This window comes from Oryctolagus cuniculus, chromosome 15, assembly GCF_051225735.1.
Source record: "Oryctolagus cuniculus isolate XC-2025 breed Fujian yellow rabbit chromosome 15, ASM5122573v1, whole genome shotgun sequence".
In the NCBI taxonomy this organism is placed as follows: domain Eukaryota; kingdom Metazoa; phylum Chordata; class Mammalia; order Lagomorpha; family Leporidae; genus Oryctolagus; species Oryctolagus cuniculus.
The window spans coordinates 84,548,538-84,569,380 of NC_142881.1; the positions used below are offsets into that span (position 1 = coordinate 84,548,538).

At 59.9% G+C, this 20,843-nt stretch overlaps 1 protein-coding gene across 2 annotated transcripts in view; it reads left to right on the forward strand.

The window, feature by feature from the left end:
• Nucleotides 1-20,459, forward strand: part of LOC108176026 (guanine nucleotide-binding protein G(olf) subunit alpha) — a 74,918-nt gene extending 54,459 nt beyond the window's left edge. For both annotated transcript variants that reach the window (XM_089314140.1, XM_051837570.3), the window contains exon 5: nt 17,782-20,459. In XM_089314140.1, coding sequence (XP_089170266.1) covers nt 17,782-17,835 — 54 coding nt within the window. In that variant the 3' untranslated portion in view covers nt 17,836-20,459. The remainder of the gene's footprint in view (nt 1-17,781) is intronic.
• The last annotated feature ends 384 nt before the right edge of the window (nt 20,460-20,843 follow it).

Sequence of the window (20,843 nt, forward strand, 5' to 3'; positions counted from 1 at the left end):
AGATGCCTGTGAGACACCCAGTTGCATGCCAAGGCTCATATGCAATGTCTGGGTAAAAGACTAGCATTGGGAAGAGTTTAAATCTATTTATTTATTTACTTTTATGTTTGTTTATTATGAGGCAGAGAGAGAGAGAGAGAGAGAGAGAGAGAGAGAGAGAGAAACAGGAGGAACACAGCACACCCATTTGCTGGTTCACTCCCCAAATGTCTGCAATGGCCAGGACTGAGCCAAGCTGAAGCCAGGAGGTGGGAACTCGACCAGGTTTCCCTTGTAGGTGGCAGGAACCCAATTACTTGGGCCACCACAATCTCCTAGAGTCTGTACTAGCAGGAGCCACAGCAGGGAATCAAGCCCAGTTACTGTGATATGGGACATGGATGCCCTGAGTTTAATGGGTAAATTGAAGCCATGGGTGCGGCTGAAACCCAGAGAGAAGACAGGAGGCAAAGGCCTGCTCCCTCTGGACTGTGGGGGCTGGAATCTGGGCAGAGACAGGGGCAGCCTGCAAAGGAGGCTGAGAGAACGTCCTGGGCAGTAGGGGGAGCCCTGTGCTGAAGGCAGTGTCATAATGTGGGGGCAGGGTGGGCAGGGCAAGGGGCACACCCAGGGGGAGCCATGACAACAGGTGGCCTTGGCAACGGCCACTTCCTGGTAAGGAGGGGAAAATCAGCAGCCAAACCCAGGCGAGTTGTTATGGAGGGTACTTTGATATTTGCAGCAACTTTTTGAAATACTCTCAAACTATGCAGTTTATGGAAAAGATGGCAAGAAAAACAAAAAGTCTGCACATGTCCAGTACCGATGCAATTGCTATAGGCCTAACTATACCTTTGATCTGTAATGGGTTCGATCTGCAGATCTGCCTATCCAGGGCCCAACTTTCCTGGGTGCCCATTGAGGTGAAGAAATTGGTATCAGTTCTGGGCGCAGCACCAGGTGTGTGTGTGCTACCCTGCCCTAAGCTGTCCCACATGGGCTCACAGTGAGATGCAGGGTGGGCTCAGGGAACAGGAAGATGCAGAAGGGACACAGCAGCAGCCCCGGTGCTTGGAGCCTGGCCAGGTGGCGCAGGGGTGTGGACTGACCTTGGACTGAGAGATGCCCACAGCCAGGCGTGGGCACAGGGATCCCGGCTCAGGCACACCCAGGCTGCGTGACCTTGACCAAACACCTGCTCCCCCGGCAGCCCCTGTTCTCTTTACTGTGGACAGAGCCAGTATGGCAGCTACACTGCCTGAGCCAGGAGTCTCTGCAGCCCGGGTGGTGCAGAGCAGAGCTTAGAAACTCAGGTCGGAGCCTAGGATCCGATGGCACTCAGCACCGGGCACCTTGTGGCGGCGCTCAGGAAGCACAGGCCAAGCCAACTTTGTGTCCTTGGGGCTGAGGTGGGCGTGGCCTTCCCCAGGGACTGCCTGGGACACTGGGGACTTGCTGCACCCTCCTCAGCTCCCCCACGTGGCCCCCAGCTGCCTTCCCCTGACTCGAGGACACTGTTTGCAGGCACCCCTCCCCCCAGGAGGCTCTGGGCCAGCTCCTCCCCAGGGGTGCACAGGCTGTGCAGGGGCTGTCACTGCCTCTCCCTCACTGGGCAGCGCCATGCACGCGGCCTCAGCAGCTGGGGGTCCCTCGGCCCACACTTGCTCTGGAGTGGCTTAGACAGTGAGCAGCCCCTGCCTATGGGAGCTCATGAGTATGGAGCCCTCCTTACCCCAGGCCCCCCCAGCCTGTCACACCCTGTCCCCATGGAGCCCACAGTAGCCCTCTTGGAACTCCCGTGTGGGTGGTGACAGGGGCGGGGCCAGGGAGGAGTGTGCCCCAGACACAGCTATGGAGCCAGAGCTGGGAGGAGACCCAGGAGAGATCCAGAGTTCCAGCTCCCTGCTAATGCGCCTGGGAAAGCAGCAGGGGACAGCCCGGGGGCTGGGCCCCTGCGCAGGCATGAGAAACTTGGGAGACGCTCCTGGCTCCTGGCTTTGGATTGACCCAGCTCTAGCCAACGTGGCCACCTGGGAGTGAGCCCGCAGATGGAAGACTTCTCTGTCCCTCTCTACCTCTGCCATTCAAATAAATAATAAAGCTTTTTTTAAAAAAAGAAGGACACAGTGTGGCTTCTCTTAGAAGAGCAGACAGAATCCCAAGATCCCGAGTGCCCATGCATGTGGGGACAGTGTGGGGGTCAGGAAGGAGGTCTGGCTTCCTGAGGGAGGTGGCCTCGCTGCCTCCTTGACTCAGAGTTTTATGTGGCCATACCATGAGACCCTACCATGAAGCACCCAGCACTAGGCATTCGAAGGCTTCTCTGGAACATTAGCGGTTGGGGGAGATGAGGGTCAAATTCATATCACAGACGCTTGGGGACTGTTCTCATAGAGATCGGGAAACATGTCCCTGTGTCCCCAGCTCTCGGTGACAGGGCTGCTGGGACAGAGGCTCACCCATGCTTTGAGGCCACACCACCCTAGGTGCCATGTCCCAGCAGGTGCACCCAGAGGTCATCTCCCACAGTGCAGTGTCTCCCCAGGTGACAAGCCCTGGCCACTGGCAACAGGCTCCTACTGCTTTGCCCATAAAGCAAGACTCGTGCACACGTCACACTCAGCAAGCAAAGCCTCTTCATCTGGGGTGTGGGTGCCGAGAGGCCGGGCTACAGGGGAGGCAGGGACAAGGTGCTCCTGCAGAGAGCCTGATTCTGGGGAGCGGGCAGCGGCAGCGTCCTGGCGGAAGGCCTGGCGCACCTGTCTGGGAGGTGGTGGCACTGGGAACACCAGGTGAGGGGGTGACTCTCCAGGCTGGGTTGAAGGCAGAGGCTGGAGCTGCTTGGGGCCTTCATGAGGGCGAGGTTGGGCCACCTCTCCTGGAGGGAAGAGAACAGAGAGAGGGGGCTGGGGCTGGCGTTTCCACTGGGCCAGAAGGCAGTGGTGGGTGGGTCAAAGGGATGGGGCAGGAGCATCAGGACCCAGAGCTTGGACCTTGGTGAAGCCCCTGGTGGCCCGGGGCTAGTGGCCCCCGAGCCTGGAGGCCTCCTTCCCGACAGAGCACAGGTGCCAAACACCTGTCCCTCCTGGTAGGCTGAGTAGAAGCTCAGAACGATGTCCTGTCCATCATGCTGAGAACCTGTGTCCAAGTCCCTGGCCAGGCAGGAGGTACTTGGTGCCTGTGGCTGTGGAACCTGGGCTGGGCGCTGATGTAATACCAGAAGTCCCCATCAGGGGGAGGCAGAGGGAAGCTTGAGGACAGGAGAGAAGAGAGCCTGGGACCAGTGTGGCATGGAGACCAGGGAATTCTCTGCATGGCTGTCTCTGTGGATGGACAGAGGGGCCAGCATCCAAGGAAGGGGGTGCTGAGCTCTAGAACTGGGGAAGGCGAGGGGTCCAGACGGTCAAGAGCCTCGGCAGGGAGCTGAGCCCTGGGCGCTCCTTGATTTCTGCTCAGTGAATGCTTTTCAGATGAGCAGGAGCCGAAGCCCCCGACAGGTGCAAAGGATGAGGCTCCTGTGGTGTGCGGGGCCGGCACTGGGTGCTGAGTGCAGAGCTGAGGCCCAGCTGCATTTGAGTCAGAGCTGAGAGCAGAGACACAGTGACCCGCATGCCCTCATCCAAACCCTGGAGGGGCTTCCAGGACTGAAAGGCAGATGGGGGGGGGGGGTGCACAGGCAGCCACAGCAGGTGGGCCTCCCAGTGACACACCTGTCCCTGGCTCTATTCATGGTGACACTGGGCTGGGTGCATTGCCTTCCTCCAGGCCCTCCCAGTGCTGCCTGCCCCCCGCACTGCTCTGGAGTGTGCGGCTCCTGCCTCCCTGCTGTGTGCCTCCCAGCTGTGGGCATGCCCCTTCAGCATCTGGGCATGAGGGAGGGGGAGGGCCCTGGGCTGGTCAGTGCTGGCCACAAGCAGCTGCTACCACGTCCCCAGCACTGCTGCCCCAAGGGACTGGTCACAGCCATGCATGGGGCAATGAGCAGGAGCTGTCAGCTCTGTGTCCAGGGCATTCCTCTTGGCACCTGCCAGCCCTGACTCTGAGCCATGGTCCCAGCGGGCAAGTGTCAAGGGCAAAAGCAGTGGCTGTTGTGCCCCGGGGAGCATCCCTGAGCCCAGCTCACCTGGCCCCTGGCCCGGCACAACATCATCGGTGAAGGGTGGCAGGTGGGCTGGATGTAGTTGTAGAAGCCATCCAGGGTGCCCTGAAAAGCAGACGTGGCCGTGAGCAAGCCCCCTGAGCACGGACCCCACCTCCAGAATCCCGGGACCAGGCTGCAGCCTCCTCCTGGGCGGGGCCGGTGCCTGCGTGTTTATGGGGCGCTCGCTGCCCGCCACGCAGAGTTTGGGTCTGGAACAAAGCAGCCTCTTTGGAGCAGGAAGCAGGGAATTCAGGGCTGGCCTGAGGGGGAAGTTCACGGTGGAGGGATATGTGGGGGACGGGGGGCACGTGGTGCGCATCAGGGCCTGGGCAGGAGCGGGAGGAAGGGGGAAGAGGCCTGCATCAGGGGTCGGCACAGGGAGCGTCCAGTAGGGGCCCTGTGCGTTTCAGGGGGACAGGCAGGTGTCTGACAGCTGGGGCGAGAGGGGAGGAAGCAGAGCCCAGGCCAGAAGGAGCCCTGTGGGGCCCTGCAGTCCAGGCCCACAGTCTGGGCCCTGGGGAGGGCGGGGCCGCACTCTGCAGGCTGATAGGCCTGGGCAGTGGTCGGCTTCCCTCCCTGGAGGGCGTGGCCGGGCTGCTCTGTGTCCAGCACGGTCAGGGGACAGGGAGGGCGGCCTCACAGCTGCCCTCTGAGGCTGCAGAGAAGCCGGGAGCTCGCAGGAGAACACGAGGATCCCCACCCCAGTCAGAGCTGGTCCTGGGGTCTTCCTGCCAAAGCTGGCCACTAGGGGTCCCTCCATCCTTTCCTGGGACCCCAGGCTGCTGCCTGGCCAGTCTCTGCGTCCCGAGAATGGACCCAGGGACTTGTGGGAGGCAGCGGCTTTCACACCAATTGCCATGTGTCCAACCCCGGGCACAGCCTGCTGTGTGGGAGCTCATGATGGCCCCTGAGGGTCCCGTGTCCCCTCCTGGGCCAGCTCAGTGCCCCCCGCTCAGCAGGCAGCACGGCCAGGGACAGCTGTTTCCCCCCAGCCCATGGAGCCCACAGCCGGGGCTCGCCAGGCCCGGGTTTTCTTGGAAGCATCGCGCTGGGCAGAAGGCAGTGATGCCCTATGTGTACCCCTGGCCTGGGCACCTCCCTCACTCATGCACCTGCTGGCCCAGGGCTGGACACTGACTTGCTGCCTGAGGTGTGATACCAAGGTCAGCCCCATGTCTACGACCTGGGTGCAGCCAGTGGGGAGGCCCTGGTTTGGGCCGGGCCTGGGGGGCGGGGCTCATCAGCATTCTCGTGGTCCCACACCTGGGCAGGCCTTGGGGGGCCACCCTCCCCAATGCTGGGGGGTCCCAGTCTCTGCCTGCAGAGCCACACCTCAATACAGCCCCAGCCCGGGGTCCCAGCCCTCCCGCAGGACCCTGGTCACCTGTAGCCCTCTGTCCATGCACACCCCCCGGCAGGCACAGCGGCAGACGATCACCGTGGGGCACACAGTCACAGGGGGCGGCGGGGGTGGTGGCGGTGGTGGTGGGGGAGGCACTTTCTTGGGCTTCAAGAAGAGAAACAGGTGTCACTGTCCACTTCCCTGCCTGCAACTGTGAGGGGTCCCGTCCCTGCCCTGGCACGGCGCTGGCTGATGTTTGTGGAGTGACTGAAAGAAGGCTCAGGACGGAGCCCTCAGTGGGGACCTCGCACAGCAGCCTCCGTGCACCGACAGGGCCCCTCCCCAGATGCTGGTGCCACCTTTGCAGGCTGAGGTCTGCCTGAAGGCTGTGCTGTCCCAGCATTACATGTGACTGCCCCAGCCACCTGGCTCCAGGTTGCCCACGCTGCTGCCCACCTGAGATCTGCCTGGGCAGGAGGCGTCTTCCCACCCAGGCCAGAACCAGGCCTGATGCTCCCTGCCTCGGCCACCTGCTACTGCTTATGGTCCCGGCTCACCCACCCTTGCCCTCCGATCACCAACATAAGCTCAGTGCCCAGGGACACCACTGCCCCCCTCATCCTGCCCCTCCCCGAGGGCCAACCCAGGCTCACCCTTGGGCCCTGCCAAGAGTCAAAGCCAAGACCAATTCCAAGGAGCCCCACACTCATCCCAGGCCAGCAGGTGGGACCAGGGCCCTGAAACCTGGGGCTGCTTGGGCATGAGCCCAGCCAATCCTCAGCAGCCTGCTAGGGGCACCCTGGGGTGGACAGGAGCCCCTGTGTCAGCAAGGACTGTCCCAAGGCCCACACACGCTCCTAAGGTGCTGATGCCCTGAGCAGGGCCAGGGGACAGGTTTGCTGGGAGGTAGGAGGGAGTCTTCTGAGGTCATCACTGTAGGTCCCAGGCCCCGGGACAGTCCCCTGCCCCTTGGGAGGGAGACGTTGGGCCCAGGCCTCAGGATGCTGTGGGTGAGGGTCCCCGTCCTTTCCAGGCAGGGAACAAATGAAAACCAAATCCACACTGACCTTTTCTGGGGGTGGCAGCGGTGGCTCCTCTTCAGTCTAGAATGTTAGAGACAAAGATGGGGGCTGCATGGTGCTGGGTAGAGCCTGGTCTTGGGCAGCAGCAAAGAGCGTGGCCTTGGGGGTGTCCATCTGGCACCCCGTGCCTGTGGCACTGTGCCCAGCAGGCTCCAGCTCCTGGAGCATCAGGCCTCCCTCCCCCGGGGGCTCCTCATCCTCCATGGTCTGCCTCCCCCTCCATCTGGGGCCCTTAGGCCTTCCCAGGACACCCACAGAGGTCATCCCCTGGCTGCTAAGAGCCAGCCCTGTTCTCAGGGACTGGGGTGGCCCTTCTCCATGGACCAGAGTAGACCTTGGTCCAGAGTTCAGGTGTCCCAGGCCAAGTTCCTGGGACCAGCCTGGGGCAGGAGGCCAGAGTGAGGCCAGACTCAGGGTCAGGTGCAGCCATGGTGGGAAGACAGGGTCTGTGACACCACCAGCTCCAGAGATGACCACAGAGTAGTTGGGACACTGGCCAGAGGAAGGTCAGGGGCCGGACCAGGTGCAGGCCCCTGGGTGGTGGGCATGGCCTGGGCCCCTGGCTGGGCAGGAGGGGGCACTCACCCTGTGGCGCTGCACCCTGCAGCAGCACAGTACCAGCGGGAGCAGTGGCAGGAACAGCAGGACGGGGATATGAATGAACTTGCTGTCGTCCTGTACGTCTGTAATAATCGTGGTGGGGGGCATAGTGGTTGTGACAGTGGTTGGGACGGTGGTGGTGGTGGTGGTGGTGGTGGTGGTGGTGGTGGTCGTGGTCGTGGTCGTCGTGGTCGTGGTGGTGGTGGTGGTCGTCGTGGTCGTCGTGGTGGTGGTTGTGGTCGTGGTCGTTGTCGTCCTCCGAGTCGTGGTCTTCCGTGTGGAGTCAGGATTCTGTGGGAGGAAGAGCTCAGCTTGGGGCCACACCACACTCACAGCAGCTCTGGCAGAGGCTGGTGGAAGGCCTGGCTGCACCCTCATCGGGGCTCGCCCCTCTGGGCATCCCCATTGCCCACTCCAGGGCTGGGGTCAGGGGCCAGACCCAGAGAGCAGCACAGCCTACCTCTGCCCCTGCCCACTGGCTCCGCCCTAGCCAATGCAGGCTCAGGTGCCCCCACAGTGTTACTGTCCTAGCTGTCACCGCTCCCCTTGGTAGACAATCAGGGCTTGGTGAGGCTGCCCAGGTACAGGCGCCCAGATGGGTGAGGGTCGGCACCTGGGCCCGCCCAAGGGCAGGGCCAGAGACTTGGAGCTAAATCCCAGGGCCTCTCTCCCCATGTCCTGGCTGGGCAGCTCTGAACTCCCTATGCACCTCCCATCTGCCCAAGGACAGCAGCAGCCCTCCCTGGGGGCACGTGTGGGTGTGGTCATGCTTGTCTTTCACACTAGGGACCTGGAGTTGCAGCCTGGGGGGCACAGGCTGCTGCATCCTCCCCTAAGCAGGTGCTGTGCTGACAGAGGAGGCTAGAGGCGAGCAGGCCAGGAAGGGCCAATGCCGGGACTCCGGCTGGAGAGAAGCAACAACACAGCTGGGCTCTGGGGCCCACCTGGCTGCACTGGGGCCACAGGGCTGGCACTGAGTTCCCTGCGAATGGTGCCTGTGGCTGGGCCGTGTCCCTGGTGGGACTCTCGCTGAGCACACGGTGAGTCCTTTTACTGCCGTGGGCATTGAAGTGCCAGGACAAGCCAGGCAGACCCAAACAGAGGACTTTTCCCAACCCAAGACCCTGGAAGGAGGCCTCCAAGGCCCCGTCTCCCACCACGTTGCTCCAGCCCAGGGTGCTGGGAAGACAAGGACTTTGGAGGGGTTGGCCCTGAGCAGCTGCCTTTGCACTCCCAGGTGCCCACTCGTGAGCAGAACGTGGCCTCTGCCCAAGGCAGAGAGAGGGGCAGAGCACACAGCCGGGGAGGCGGGGAGGAACCTGTGGGCAGCTGCTGGCGACAGCAGGGGACTGCCCTCCTTGGGGAGCTTGGGTGTGAACAGGTATAGAGCCGGGTGTGCTCACTCAGAAACACAACTTGGGGCTGACACTGTGGTGGAGCAGGTAAGGCCACTGCCAGCTCTTCCGGCATCTCATATGGGCACCGGTTCTGGTCCCAGCTGTTCCATTTCCCATCCAGCTCCCTGCTAATACTCTTGGGAAAGCAGGAGAAGATGGCCCAAGTGCCTGGACCCCTGCACCCATGTGGGAGACCCGGAAGAAGCTCCTGGCTCCTGGCTTCGGATCAGATGAACTCCAACCGTTGTGGCCATTTTGTGAGGGAACAGTGGAGGGAAAACACCTCTCTCTCTCTCTCTCTCTCTCCTTCTCTCTCTCTTGCTCTCCCTCTCACCCTGCAATAAATCTTTAGAAAAATAAAGAAAGGAAAGAAGGCTGGCACACTCCCTTGTCGCAGCTTGTCAGGCCCCGGGTGCCCTGTTTCTTGACCATTCCCACAGAATCCCACCCTGCTGGAACAAAGATGGAGCCATTTCCAGGTCCCCTTGTCCCTTCTGTCCTCCCCAGGGTGCGTGTGTCCGCTGGCTCAGGCCTCCTTTCCTTGTACTCACACAGTCGAAGATGCCCAATTTGAGTTTGCTGGGGTTGAATGTTTTCCCATTGTTCAGGCTGACTTCAATCGTCACTACCCTAAATGTCCAGAAAGAGAGAGAAGAAAAGTCACGTAGGGATACATGGGTCTTGTCCTTGGTGAGCCCAGACCCCCACAACCCCTCAATTCTCCTTGGGCTCCTCCCTCTGGAGACCCTACCCTCAGGACCACCAAGAGTGGACTGTATGGCCACAGGTGCCCCTTTCAGTGGATCAGGCCGTGATGGCCCTCCTGGTGTCTGAAGCCATAGTGGCTAAGACTAACAGTCCCGGAGGGCAGCACGATGTTGTCGTCCCAACTCTTCTGGGTTTTCCCAGGTGTGTCGCCATTGCTGCTGTGGGACCTGGGGCACAGGTGCCATTCCTTGGGCAATGATCTCCTGCAATCCACCCACTCTTCCACAGCACATCCCGGGCTAGTGTGGGTCCTGAGCTACGCCCACGGGCAGGTAGGGAGGGTGCCCTGCCGCCACCTGCAGCCAGGCACGTGCTGCCCACTGGAAGGGGTGCCCACACACGGTACACCAGGTGGTGGCCAACTCTGAGCACCGGCTCTCCTGTCCACAGGGCCCACAGTCCAGGGCACTTACTGATACGGTTCCGATACAACAGGCCCCTGGCACATTATTACGGTGTCACTGGTACTGATGGCTTTGACATCTATATGCAAATGGTTGAAAGAGAATGTCAATGGGCGTGTACTACACCTGCACTCTGACCAAGCCGCTGCCCTGGGCAGGCAGAGTCACACGTAGTCAATGGAAGGCCCACTTCTCTCTGCCTGCCTCTGCTCCCAGGCACCTGCTGTTGACTGAGCCACCCCCCTCCACCCCGGGCAGTGCTTGCTGTTTAATAGGGGCTGGCAGGAGGAGGCCCTGCTGTGCAGGGCGTCACCTGCTAGGGACCGAGGGTGACAGGGACAAGACAACAGAGCAACACAAATGCCCGAGAGTCAAACGCAGTGACAGGGATGAGCACAGGAAGGGACAGGGGACCTGGGGGTGGGGTGGGGGTGGGGGACGGCGGCGGCTGTTTAGTCATGGGTGACCTGTCCCGTCTGTCACAGACACGTTTGTCTTGTAGAGAGACTGCGGGTCTGCCCGTGAGATGATGCGACCCCAAGGACTGGCTTCCCCACGCTGTGCAGGGGCGGCCTCAGGACACTGGCAGGGGCTGGTGACTGCAGGAAGCAGGTGATGGGTGTGTCACGGTCACCACCCACTTCCCGCTGCTGCTTTCGTGTACTACTGACCACAGCCACTGCAAGGTGTCCTCTCTGAGGAGGGGAGGGTGCAGTGACACCACATGGGGCAGCCTGGGGAGTGCTCTGGAGTGTGCAAAGGCCTGTGCCAAGGCCCTGGGGCAGTCGTAGCTGGGCTTGCTGGGGAGGGAAGGAAGGGAGCCAGGAGAGGTAGGCGGGACCTCCTGGGACCAGGTTGGACTGCAAGTTCATTTTGTCTGCTGACTGCACCAACCACAATCCATAAGAAATGCCCGGGTCCCGGCCTGGTATCCGAGTGGTTCTGTCACCACCTGTGCACTGCGTGGCAGCTCGTGGGAGTGGAAGGGACTCAGGAGGATGTGCTGTGGGACCTCACGGTGTCTTGAGTCCCACTTCATTGTTTCTCTCCATCATAGTCAAGGAGAATTAAAAGCTGTATCAAGACACCTGCCTGCTGGACCTTTGGATGCGGGAGCAGGGGTGGGGTTTTCCTTCCTCACCTGCGTTCTAGTTATTTGTTTTGAAGCTGCCTCATTTCTATACAAAGGCAGGGATTTCAAAGGTATTGGAAAGGCCTCTCATGTAAAATGACAAGCTTATAACGAGTATTCTGTTTTAGATATAATTTCTGTTGCCTCTCCTGGCACCTGATGTCTTTAGGGCCATCCTCATGCCCTGGCCCAGTCCCATGGGACTCAGTTGTGGGTCCTCACTCGGGAACTTGTGCTTTTCCCCACATGGTGCTGACCATGAGAATGGCCCCAAGGGATTGATCGGGGAAGAGCTGTGCTGCTTGCATGTAATGGTTGGGATGACCTGGGCATAGACAGCTACCTACGGCGGGTGGGAGAGACTCTGCTGTCAGAGGCTCAGGGTGGTACAGGAAGGGCCAGGGGAGGGCAGGTGCACCTGGGCATGGTTGCTGTGGCTCATTTGGCCTGGGCAGAAGGTGCAGCATAGCTGGGATTATGGGAAAGGAATTTTCAAGCCACGATGGACCAGTGTGTCCCAAATATTCCAAATGCCGCAATAAACATCTTGTTTAGTGACCACAGAGCACATAGAAACACAAGTGTAGAATGCACTGGTTAAGGATCCCCTCTGCTTTCTAAAATGGTACTCAAATGGTTAAAACCTGCACAAGCCATCCTCAGCATCATCTCAGGTTCCAGCTGAGTGGGGCCACCATGGGCATAGTCCTGGACCAGGCGCAGGTGGCTGTCTGCAGAGGCCCCAGACTGAAGCCTAGGCTCTCCAGAAGGGCCCACCATGGAGAGAAAACCAGTGACTTCGAGATGGGGACCCAGCAGGCCCATGGGTCCCTAAGGGATCATCTGCAGGGAGCCTGTGGGTGTCGGCTGGGCCCCGCCTTTCCCAGAACCTGTCACCCTGGGGAGGCAGGGAGCCCTGACTGTACTGGCAGAGCCCTGGGTCTCTTCCCAGCTCCGGCTCCACCACTGTGTCTGGGGCACACTCCTCCCTGGCCCCGCCCCTGTCTCCACCCACATGGGAGTTCCAGGAGGGCCACTGTGGGCTCCATGGGGACAGGGTGTGACAGGCTGGGCGGGGTCTGGGGTAAGGAGGGCTCCATACTCAGAAGCTCCCATAGGCAGGGGCTGCTCACTGTCTAAGCCACTCCTGAGCAAGTGTGGGCAGAGCGATCCCTGGCTGCCGAGGCCGCGTGCACGGCGCTGCCCAGTGGGGGAGAGGCAGTGACAGCCCCTGCACAGCCTGTGCACCCTTTCAGCCCAAGGTCAATCCAGATGCCTGTGCACATGGCCAGGCTCAGAGTCCCAGGATGCTGCTATTTCCCATCCAGGACAGGCTGAGCTTAGGACAGGGCAGTGGGGGCACAGCCAGCACCCAGCCAGCTTCTCTGAGGGGTGTGGCCCTGCTGCACAACATTCTTGGGGTCCTGCGGGGGTTTCTTACAGTCTCACTTTGCAGGTGCAAGTACAGGGTGGCACCTGGCAGTGTCCCTGGAGTACTGGGAGCAAGGACCTCGAGGCTGGGCATGGGACGTGGGACTGGAAAGCCTGGGGCATGACTTACCGACAGGCTTCTGGTTGGGTATGTGGAACTTGCAGATGACCACGTCTCTAATGCCAGAGAATTGTCCGAGAATATGCACGGTGTACTTTTCTGTAGGGCAGGAAGGTGTCACACGTCACTCAGGCTTCAGGGATCCTGGCCACCCAGCCCAGCACAGAAGCCCACAGCACTCCTCCTGGAAGTGGGCTACCTGAGGCCACCCCTCTGCTTTCCTGGGACAACCTCCGGCTAGCATTGCTGAGGGTCCAGACTGTGGGCTTGGACTGGACGTGGACCTCTCCTGCCATAGTTCATGACCCAAGGAGCCCTGGGAAAGGCCCTATGCCTCTGTGACACTAAGGGACAAATGCAGCCAGGGCCCTAGGTGCTCCCTGCGGCCACAGGGCTGCCGGCCATGGTGTTCGGCCAGGGCTCCTGATGTGAGCCGAGGCAGCCGGGATTGGAGACACCACACCGCATGCTGGGCTGGGTGCTCAGGTGTGGATGCCTGCAGGGCCCATGAACCAGTGGGGCCTGTACCGCCCCTGTATTGCCGTGTGCCTACGGCCTGTGGAGACCTCAGGAGCAAGGTCAGGATGGGGGCAGGCAGGTTAGGGAGGTGAGGTGGGGAGGCCCTTGCACCTGCTCCCAGAATGCTTCACAGGAGGAGGATCCGGTCTGAGCTGTAGGTGCTCAGACCACAGCCCTGACCTCTTCCCCTGCCTCTTCCAGACCCTCAAGGACCACGCCCACCCAGCCTGGGGCTCAGCAAGCCCTTCCCCTCTGTGCCGTCTGCCTGCCCCTGAGCCAACCCCTGAGAGAGGCAGGGTACAGGGTTGGACGGGATGGCCCAGGGCTTCTGGTCACACCCAGCTACTTCCCCCCCATTGCTGCCTTCTTGCCCAGGCCTGGTCCATTTCCATTTCCAGTGACGCCAGAGACACTTGTGTGTCAGGACCTAGGGGCACCCCTGACCACAGTCCTTGCCCAGGCTCGATGGCAGCCCGAGGAATTGGCTCCTGGTGGTGGCTAGGGGTCAGGCTCCTGCCTTAGCCTTGCCCTCTCGTGGTTGGGACCCCCTGTGTGGCAGCTTTGGACAAGGCCCCCAGTTTCACAGTCAGGCTGGTGACAGCATAGCCTGACAGGCCGAAGCCATGGGGGAGCAGGCAGGTGGGGCACCTGTCACCTGGGCTCAGCTCCCCAGGAAGGAGCCCCAACTCCCATCCTCCCTGCCGCCCCGGCGCCAAGGCCTGTGTGTGCCCAGGGGCAGAATCCGAGCAGTGCAGGGCCAGGAGCAGCAGCAAGACACCCCGGGGAGGCAGCCTCTCCCCACCCCCAGTACTGCGCTCACCCCCTACCCAACCTGTGTCCCACCCGGGGGCGTGCAGGGGAGCCCAGGGCCAGGGAAGGGCGATGGGAGGACCAGGGGCAGTTCCAGGGGCCGGCACCCAGCAGCCTCTGCGTACCAAACCTCTCACTGCACACACCCCTGGTTTCAGTCTCACAGCAGCACCCCGAGGGCCCCTGTGGATGGTAGGCAGGGCGGCAGCCCCCACACACTGGGCACTTGGCTCCCGTCAGGGGCACAGTCCTGTCCCCACAGCCCAGTGCCACGGAGCCTCACACCTGGGAACCCGCAGGCCAGAACCCAGTGCTTGGGCCTGGATGCAGCCGGCTGGGCTGGGCGCCGTCCCCAGCATGGGAGGATGCCTGTGGCTCCTTTCTCCCATGGACCGCAGTGGGCAAGTTGCAACCGTGCGCCCCCTGTGATCTAGCGGGTATAGCCTTTGCCTGTAGTGCCAGCATCCCCTTTGGGCACCAAATTGAGTCCCAGCGGCTTCACTTTCCATCCAGATCTCTTCTATGGCCTGGGAAAGCAGTAGAAGATGTCCTAAGTCCTTGGGCTACTGCACCCATGTGGAAGACTAGGAAGAAGCTCCTGGCTCCTGGCTCCAGACTCCAGAGCGCCTCAGGGCAACGGCCGCACCTGCCTGATCAGTGCCCTGGGGCAGGGGCCCAGGCTGGAGGCAGAGGGGCCTCCTTGTCAGCTTCCTGCCCTCGGGGACAGGCGCTGGCCCCTTGACCACTGGGGGAGGCGGCCCGGCTGTCTCTCTGGGTGTCTCTGAGCTGCCTCTGTGTGTCACTAGCACATGGGTGTGAGAGACGGTGTGCCCATTCTCTGTCTCCACCCACTGAGGCCATGGCCTGGGTCTCTTCCCCATTTTGTTCTCAAACTCCCCTGACGCCTTCTTTAGGGTGTGTGTATGTGTGTGTATCTATATATGTACAAAATGAGATATTTGTGGTGAGAAAATAAGAATATCTTTGCACACACATACCCACCTCGTACCCCACAGACAGAAGGGTACCTCTGAAGGTTCGTGGAAAGTAGAATTTAAAGACAAATTTCAGGCCGGCGCCGCAGTTCACTAGGCTAATCTTCTGCCTGCAGTACCGGCACCCCAGGTTCTAGTCCCAGTTGAGGTGCTGGATTCTCTCCCGGTTGCTCCTCTTCCAGTCCAGCTCTCTGCTGTGGCCCAGGAAGGCAGTGGAGGATGGCCCAGGTGCTTGGGCCCTGCACCCACATGGGAGACCAGGAGGAAGCACCTGGCTCCTGGCTTCAGATTGGCGCAGAGCGCCGGCTGTGGCAGCCATTTGTGGGATGAACCAACAGAAGGAAGACCTTTCTCTCTGTCTCTCTCTCACTGTCTAACTCTGCCTGTCAAAAAATAAATAAAGACAAATTTCAGTGCCAGCCCTGTGGCCTAGTGGGTAAAGCTTCCGCCTGCAGTGCCAGCATCCCATCTGGGCACCAAATTGAGTCCCAGCTACTCTGCTTCCCTTCTGGGAAAGCAGTAGAAGATGGTCCAAGTCCTTGGGCCCCTGCACCCATGTGGGAGACCTGAAAGAAGCTCCTGGCTCCTGGCTTTGGGTCAGCTCATCTCTGGCCATTGCGGCCAACTGGGGAGTGAACCAGCGCATGGAAGACCTCTCTCTCTCTCTCTCTCTCTCTCTGCTTCTGCCTCTCTGTAACTCAGCCTTTCAAATAAATTAATCTTAAAAAGTATATTCTACTATTTAAAAAAGACAAATTTCTTTTGATGCAATAATGTGCAAAGCTACACATACATGAGGTTTTTGAAAAACTCATAGAAACCTGTTTGTGTAAAGCCGTGCGCCTCCTCCCACAATTCCCTCTGCCCCAGCTCTTACCCTGCGCACACACCGTGGTGTTCTTCAATACAAGACCTTGAGGACAGATAATTTTAACAACCTGGAATGGAGGGGGGAGGTGCAGAGTTCAGGAAGTGAGACCCTGGGGACAGCAGGGAAAGGACCCAGGCCCTGCTCGCTCGCAGCTGTGCTCACGTCATCCACGGCGCCCAGCATGTAGTTAAATCCTCCCTGGATCTTAATCGTGTCTTGGGGTCTGTCCTCCAATGCTGCCACCTAAAGAGACCACACGTGGCTCGGAGAGGCGGCAGGGCCCCGCAGCCGGGACACAGGGTCCGCCCTCCAATGTGGGGATGGAGGAACATCAGACCACAGAACCGGACCCTGGCTGGAGGCAGGAGGAAGCTCTTCGCCCTCACCTCTCTGCTGGGAGGTCTGAGCCAACACCAAGTTAACCACAAGATTGTGGCAAATCTGGCCCACACCACGTGGGGCGGGGCAGAATACCCCTTCCCATCCACCCCACCGGGAGGCCCTGGGAAAGCTGCCTTGGACACCTTCCCCGACGAGGCTCCACTTGGGTCGCTGTCCTGAGTTACCTGTGTTTTGTTGTAACGGCCCAGCACCACATTGTAAACAGATGCCCCAGCTGAACGGGCATAGTCGATCTAGAAGACAGAAGGTGAGAGGACCTGATCGCTCACGTGCACCGGCAGGAGCCCCACACCTTGCCCAGGGACAATACTCACTTCAGTCTTGAGATTTTCAAATATGGAGTCACCCAGGTCTTGAGTGATGAAGTTGAGCACCACAACAGGGCCGTAGTGTCCTGAGAAATGAAGGGAAGTCAGGTTCGCCCAGGTACCAGTGGGGCCCTGTGCCAACCCCAGGCCTGCCCCAGGCTGCCAGGACCACAGCACCCAGCATGCAGCCAGGCAGGGCTCCCACACCTCCTCCTCCAGGAAGACCTGCTGAGAACCCCCACGCAAAGGCCCCAGCATGATAAGGGGATCCGAGACACCACCCCCAACGCAGAGCCCCAGTGTGAGAAAGGGACCCGAGACCCCCACACACACACAGAAATCCCGGTGTGAGAAGGGGCTCAGCCCAGCCCCTTCTGCAGAGGGGCTCCCTGAGGTGCAGCAGGCCCTTCACCCAAGGCGGCCTGAACCCCACTGTGCACCCCTACCCACAGCTGTAGGAGCTGGGTCCCAAGGGCAGCTCCCCCCACTCCCAGACAAGCACCAGCAGGTCATGGAGACAGCATGGGGCAGCCAGACCCTCCCAAGGCCCAGGGCAGGCCCAGCTCCTGCTCGAGGTGCAGCCTGGGGGCTCCTGTGGCATCCCTGGGCCCAGCGGTTCAAGACCCTGGTCAGAGGCACTTGGGCAGTGGACCCCGGGCTCCATCTGTCCATTCTGCCCCCTGCCTAGCCCCTTCTCCTTCTTGGCACCAGCAGGGACCCACAGGGGGAGAGGGAAGCAGCTCTGGCTGTGCACAGCCTTCCAGCCTGCCAGAGACCCGGGCCCAGGACGCAGGGGCACTGAGGAGGACGAGGCAGGGAGGAGGAGGAGGAGGAAGGCGTGGGCGCCAGGGGGCTGGGCTGTGTTTTCCACACGGGGTCCTCAGGCTGCTCACGGCCCCCAGGGCTATTCTGCTTTCTTCCCAGTGGGTCCCAGGGCAGGGCAGGTGCCTCATGCTGATTCAGACACATGGGTGCCCACGCTGGGTCCCGATGATTCCCCCCAGGGCCAGCCTGGGATTCATGGCTACTGTGGTCCCTGCACAGTGGGGAGTCCAAGGCCAAGAGAGAAGAGTGGTCCACCTCAGGAGCTAGACCAAGAAAGGCCCAGGGTGAGAGCCACATCAGAGCAGTCAAGCATCTTACCTTCTTTCCGGCTTTGAGTTAGCTGCACATTTACCTGCAAGGAAATGAAGACATCGTTGCAAGAAGACAGAGAGACAGCCCCAGGAATGCTTTAAGAACCTGTGAACCACAGAGCTGGTGGCTCCCCAGGGCGCTGTACCTTGTAAAAACCATAGTCTGCTTGTATATAGCCTGCTAAGACAGTGTTCTGAAGTCTTCTAAAGCCCTTCCGAAGCTTCTGCCTGAAAACAAAGTAAGATTCTGTGATGAAACAGCTCTGGGCTGTCCTGCAGCCGGTGTCCACCAGAGAGGGGGTCAGCCCCGCAGCCCTGTCATTCCCCACTCTGCCACTGACAGAGGGTATGCGACGCCTCCATCCCTGATCTCACGTCGCAGACCTGGAAGGTGTGAACAGCATCTCTGAAACACAGCTCTCACAGCGGAGGCCACCCAGAGCACTCAGGGACCTCAGCAAGGACTCTGCCTGGACCATCTGTGGTGAGACATCCTTGACCCTGACCTTGATCCTGACCCTAATCCAAAACCTGTTCCTAACCCTATCCCTGACCCCAACTCTAACCCTAACCCTAATCCTAAACCTATCCCTATACCTAACCCTATCCCTGACCCTGACCTTGACTCTAACCCTAACCTAACCCTGACTCTTTGACCCTGACCCTAGCCCTGATTCAAAACCTATTCCTAACTCTATTCCTGACCCTAACCCCTAAACCTAATTCAAAACCTACCCCTAACCCTAACCTAACCCTGACTCTGACCCTGACCCTTACTCTGACCCTGACCCTTACCCTGACCCTGACCCTACCCCAACCCATACCTGATGTGCAAATGTGTGTCATGGACTCACAATAACACTAACCCTAACCCTAATCCTATCCCTAACTCTAACCCTAACATTAACCCTCACACTAACCCTAACTCATCGATGTGCTGCTGTGTGTCACGGGTCCTCATAGTACCCCATTCCTAACCCTAGCACTGTACCTGACACTAAAAATAATCTTTACATTAACCCGACCCTAACACTAGGGTATTCTTCTTGTGCACACTCTATCCCTCCACAGGCAAGGCTCAACTCGGAAAGGGCGACCCCTACTGCTACATACCTCTGACTCTGATTCCCCCTCCCCCTCCCCCTCCCTTTCCCCTGGAAGTTGGGGGTCTGCTTGGTAGAGAGCCAGGGCTCTGTGACTTCATCTGCTCCCAAAACAGGAAGACCCAAGCTGGAAGAGACGCCCTCAAGACCTGCTCTGCGACCTTCCAGGGGCTGTCACACCCACAGATGACCGACGGGTGGGGACAGGACTGCGACAGGCAAGGGAGGCAGGCTAGGGTTCAGGCTAGTCCAGGTTAATGTGGCTGAGCTGGCACAACGGAGACCTGAGCCCGAGGTGGCTTTATGCTCTGGGCAGAGAGACCTTGTGGGAGCTGAGCTGTGACAAGCTGAGGAGTCCTGGTTCAGCCAGGACCCACAGAGGCCAACCCAGCCTGGCTTCCCCATTCTTCTGTGCTCCTCACACCCACCAAGAGCCAGCCCCTCCCTGCTCCTCCTCCCATAAGATGTGGGCTGGGGAGCCGGGGACCAAGGTGTCCCCAGGCTGGCCCACTCTGTGTGTGGTTGGCATCCCCACTGAGGTTCTGAGAAGCCCCCCCGGGCAGGGGCACGACCTCACAGACCTGTCAGGGGTGAGTTTCAGGATGATGTTGCCCTTGCAGGAGTAGGTGACGAAGGAAATCCGTGTTTGGGGGCTGGGGAAAAAGTGTGAGACCATGAGACTCCACATGATGTCAGCCAGCAGCCTGGAGGGGGGCTGCAGGTACCCCTGCTCCCTCCCAGGCCACTCCTCTGGGGCTCCTGTGGGACACCAAGCTTCAGCAAATTTAATTCAGGTTTCTGAGGCTCTGGAGAGAGGGCACAAGGGAGGGCACCCAGAAAGCACCCAACTCTGTCTCTGGGCCACAGGGCCCCAAGAGACACCCACAGCAGCACACACACACACACACATACATGAGACACAGAACATGTGAGAACACACACACAGAACATGTGATGACACACTCAACAGGTGAGGCTATGTACACACACACGAGGCACAGAATACGTGAGAACATGCACACCCACCGAGAACATGTGATGACACAGACACACAACAGGTGAGGCTACACACACATACACAGGACTCAGAACATGTGAAAACACACACACCCACAGAGAATGTGTGATAACACAGACACACAACAGGTGAGACTATACATACATGCACACACACACAACATACACGGGACACAGAACACATGTGAGAATACACACATCCACAGAGAATGTGTGATAACACAGACACTCAACAGGTGAGGCTATGCACACACACACACACACACGAGAGAGAGAACACACATGACAACATGCACACCCACAGAGAACGTGTGATGACGCAGATACTCAACAGGTGAGGCTACACACACCCACACACACATGCACGGGACACAAAACATGTGAGAACAAACACACCCACAGAGAACATGTGATGACGCAGACACACAACAGGTGATCTACACACACACACACACTGGACACAAGAGGACACAGACACACACAGTCCTCTATGAGGCTCCTCTCCTTCTGGCCTCACTTCCGTCAGCTACTTTCTCTCTTCCACCTCTGCCCTCCTGCTTCCTCCCATCTCTAAGAATCCTCTCCTTCTTGGCAGCCATTCACATACACCCTCTCCTGTTTGCCCTGACCCTCAGTCTCCCCTGTGCACCTGCTGCCCCCACCCCAGCTCAGCCCCACTGCACCTGCTCTTGTCTCCACTCATTTCACCCCCAGGTCGTCAGCCCTGTCTTCCTGGAGCTCCACCATCATGGTGCCACTCCCCCTACCCAGGAACCTTCTGTGGCTCCCTGTGGCCCCCATGGGAAATTCCTATCCCTGTGGTGTGGCCGCCAGCTGTCAGCCTCATCACCCGGCCTCCCCTGGGCACCCCTGTCCCCAGGGTACTGCAGCACCCATGATGGTAGCCACCGCCCCGTCTCCCCCGAGCCCTCCCACAGCCATACCACCTCTCCCCATGCCCTGCTCCTCTAGGAGTCCTTGCTGTTCCCTGACCCGCCCCCTCCCCCGGCAATGTCCCTCAGCTCCACGGATCCTGGTGGTCAGTCCCCGAGCCCAGGCCTGCCTGGCTCAGTGCCCTCGTTAACAGCAGGGGACGGCCCTGAGAGCTCAGGGTGCCCCTTGGCACAGCCCCACTGCACCACCCTCCATTCCAGGCTGCTGAGCCCATCACAGCAGAGTGCAGGGCCCTCTGCAACCTGAGGCACAGCCCCCCGGAGCCCAGTGGAACCTGGAGCACTGAGAAGTCCTACTTTTTGATCGCTTTATCCACCACAGCCTTTGTAAA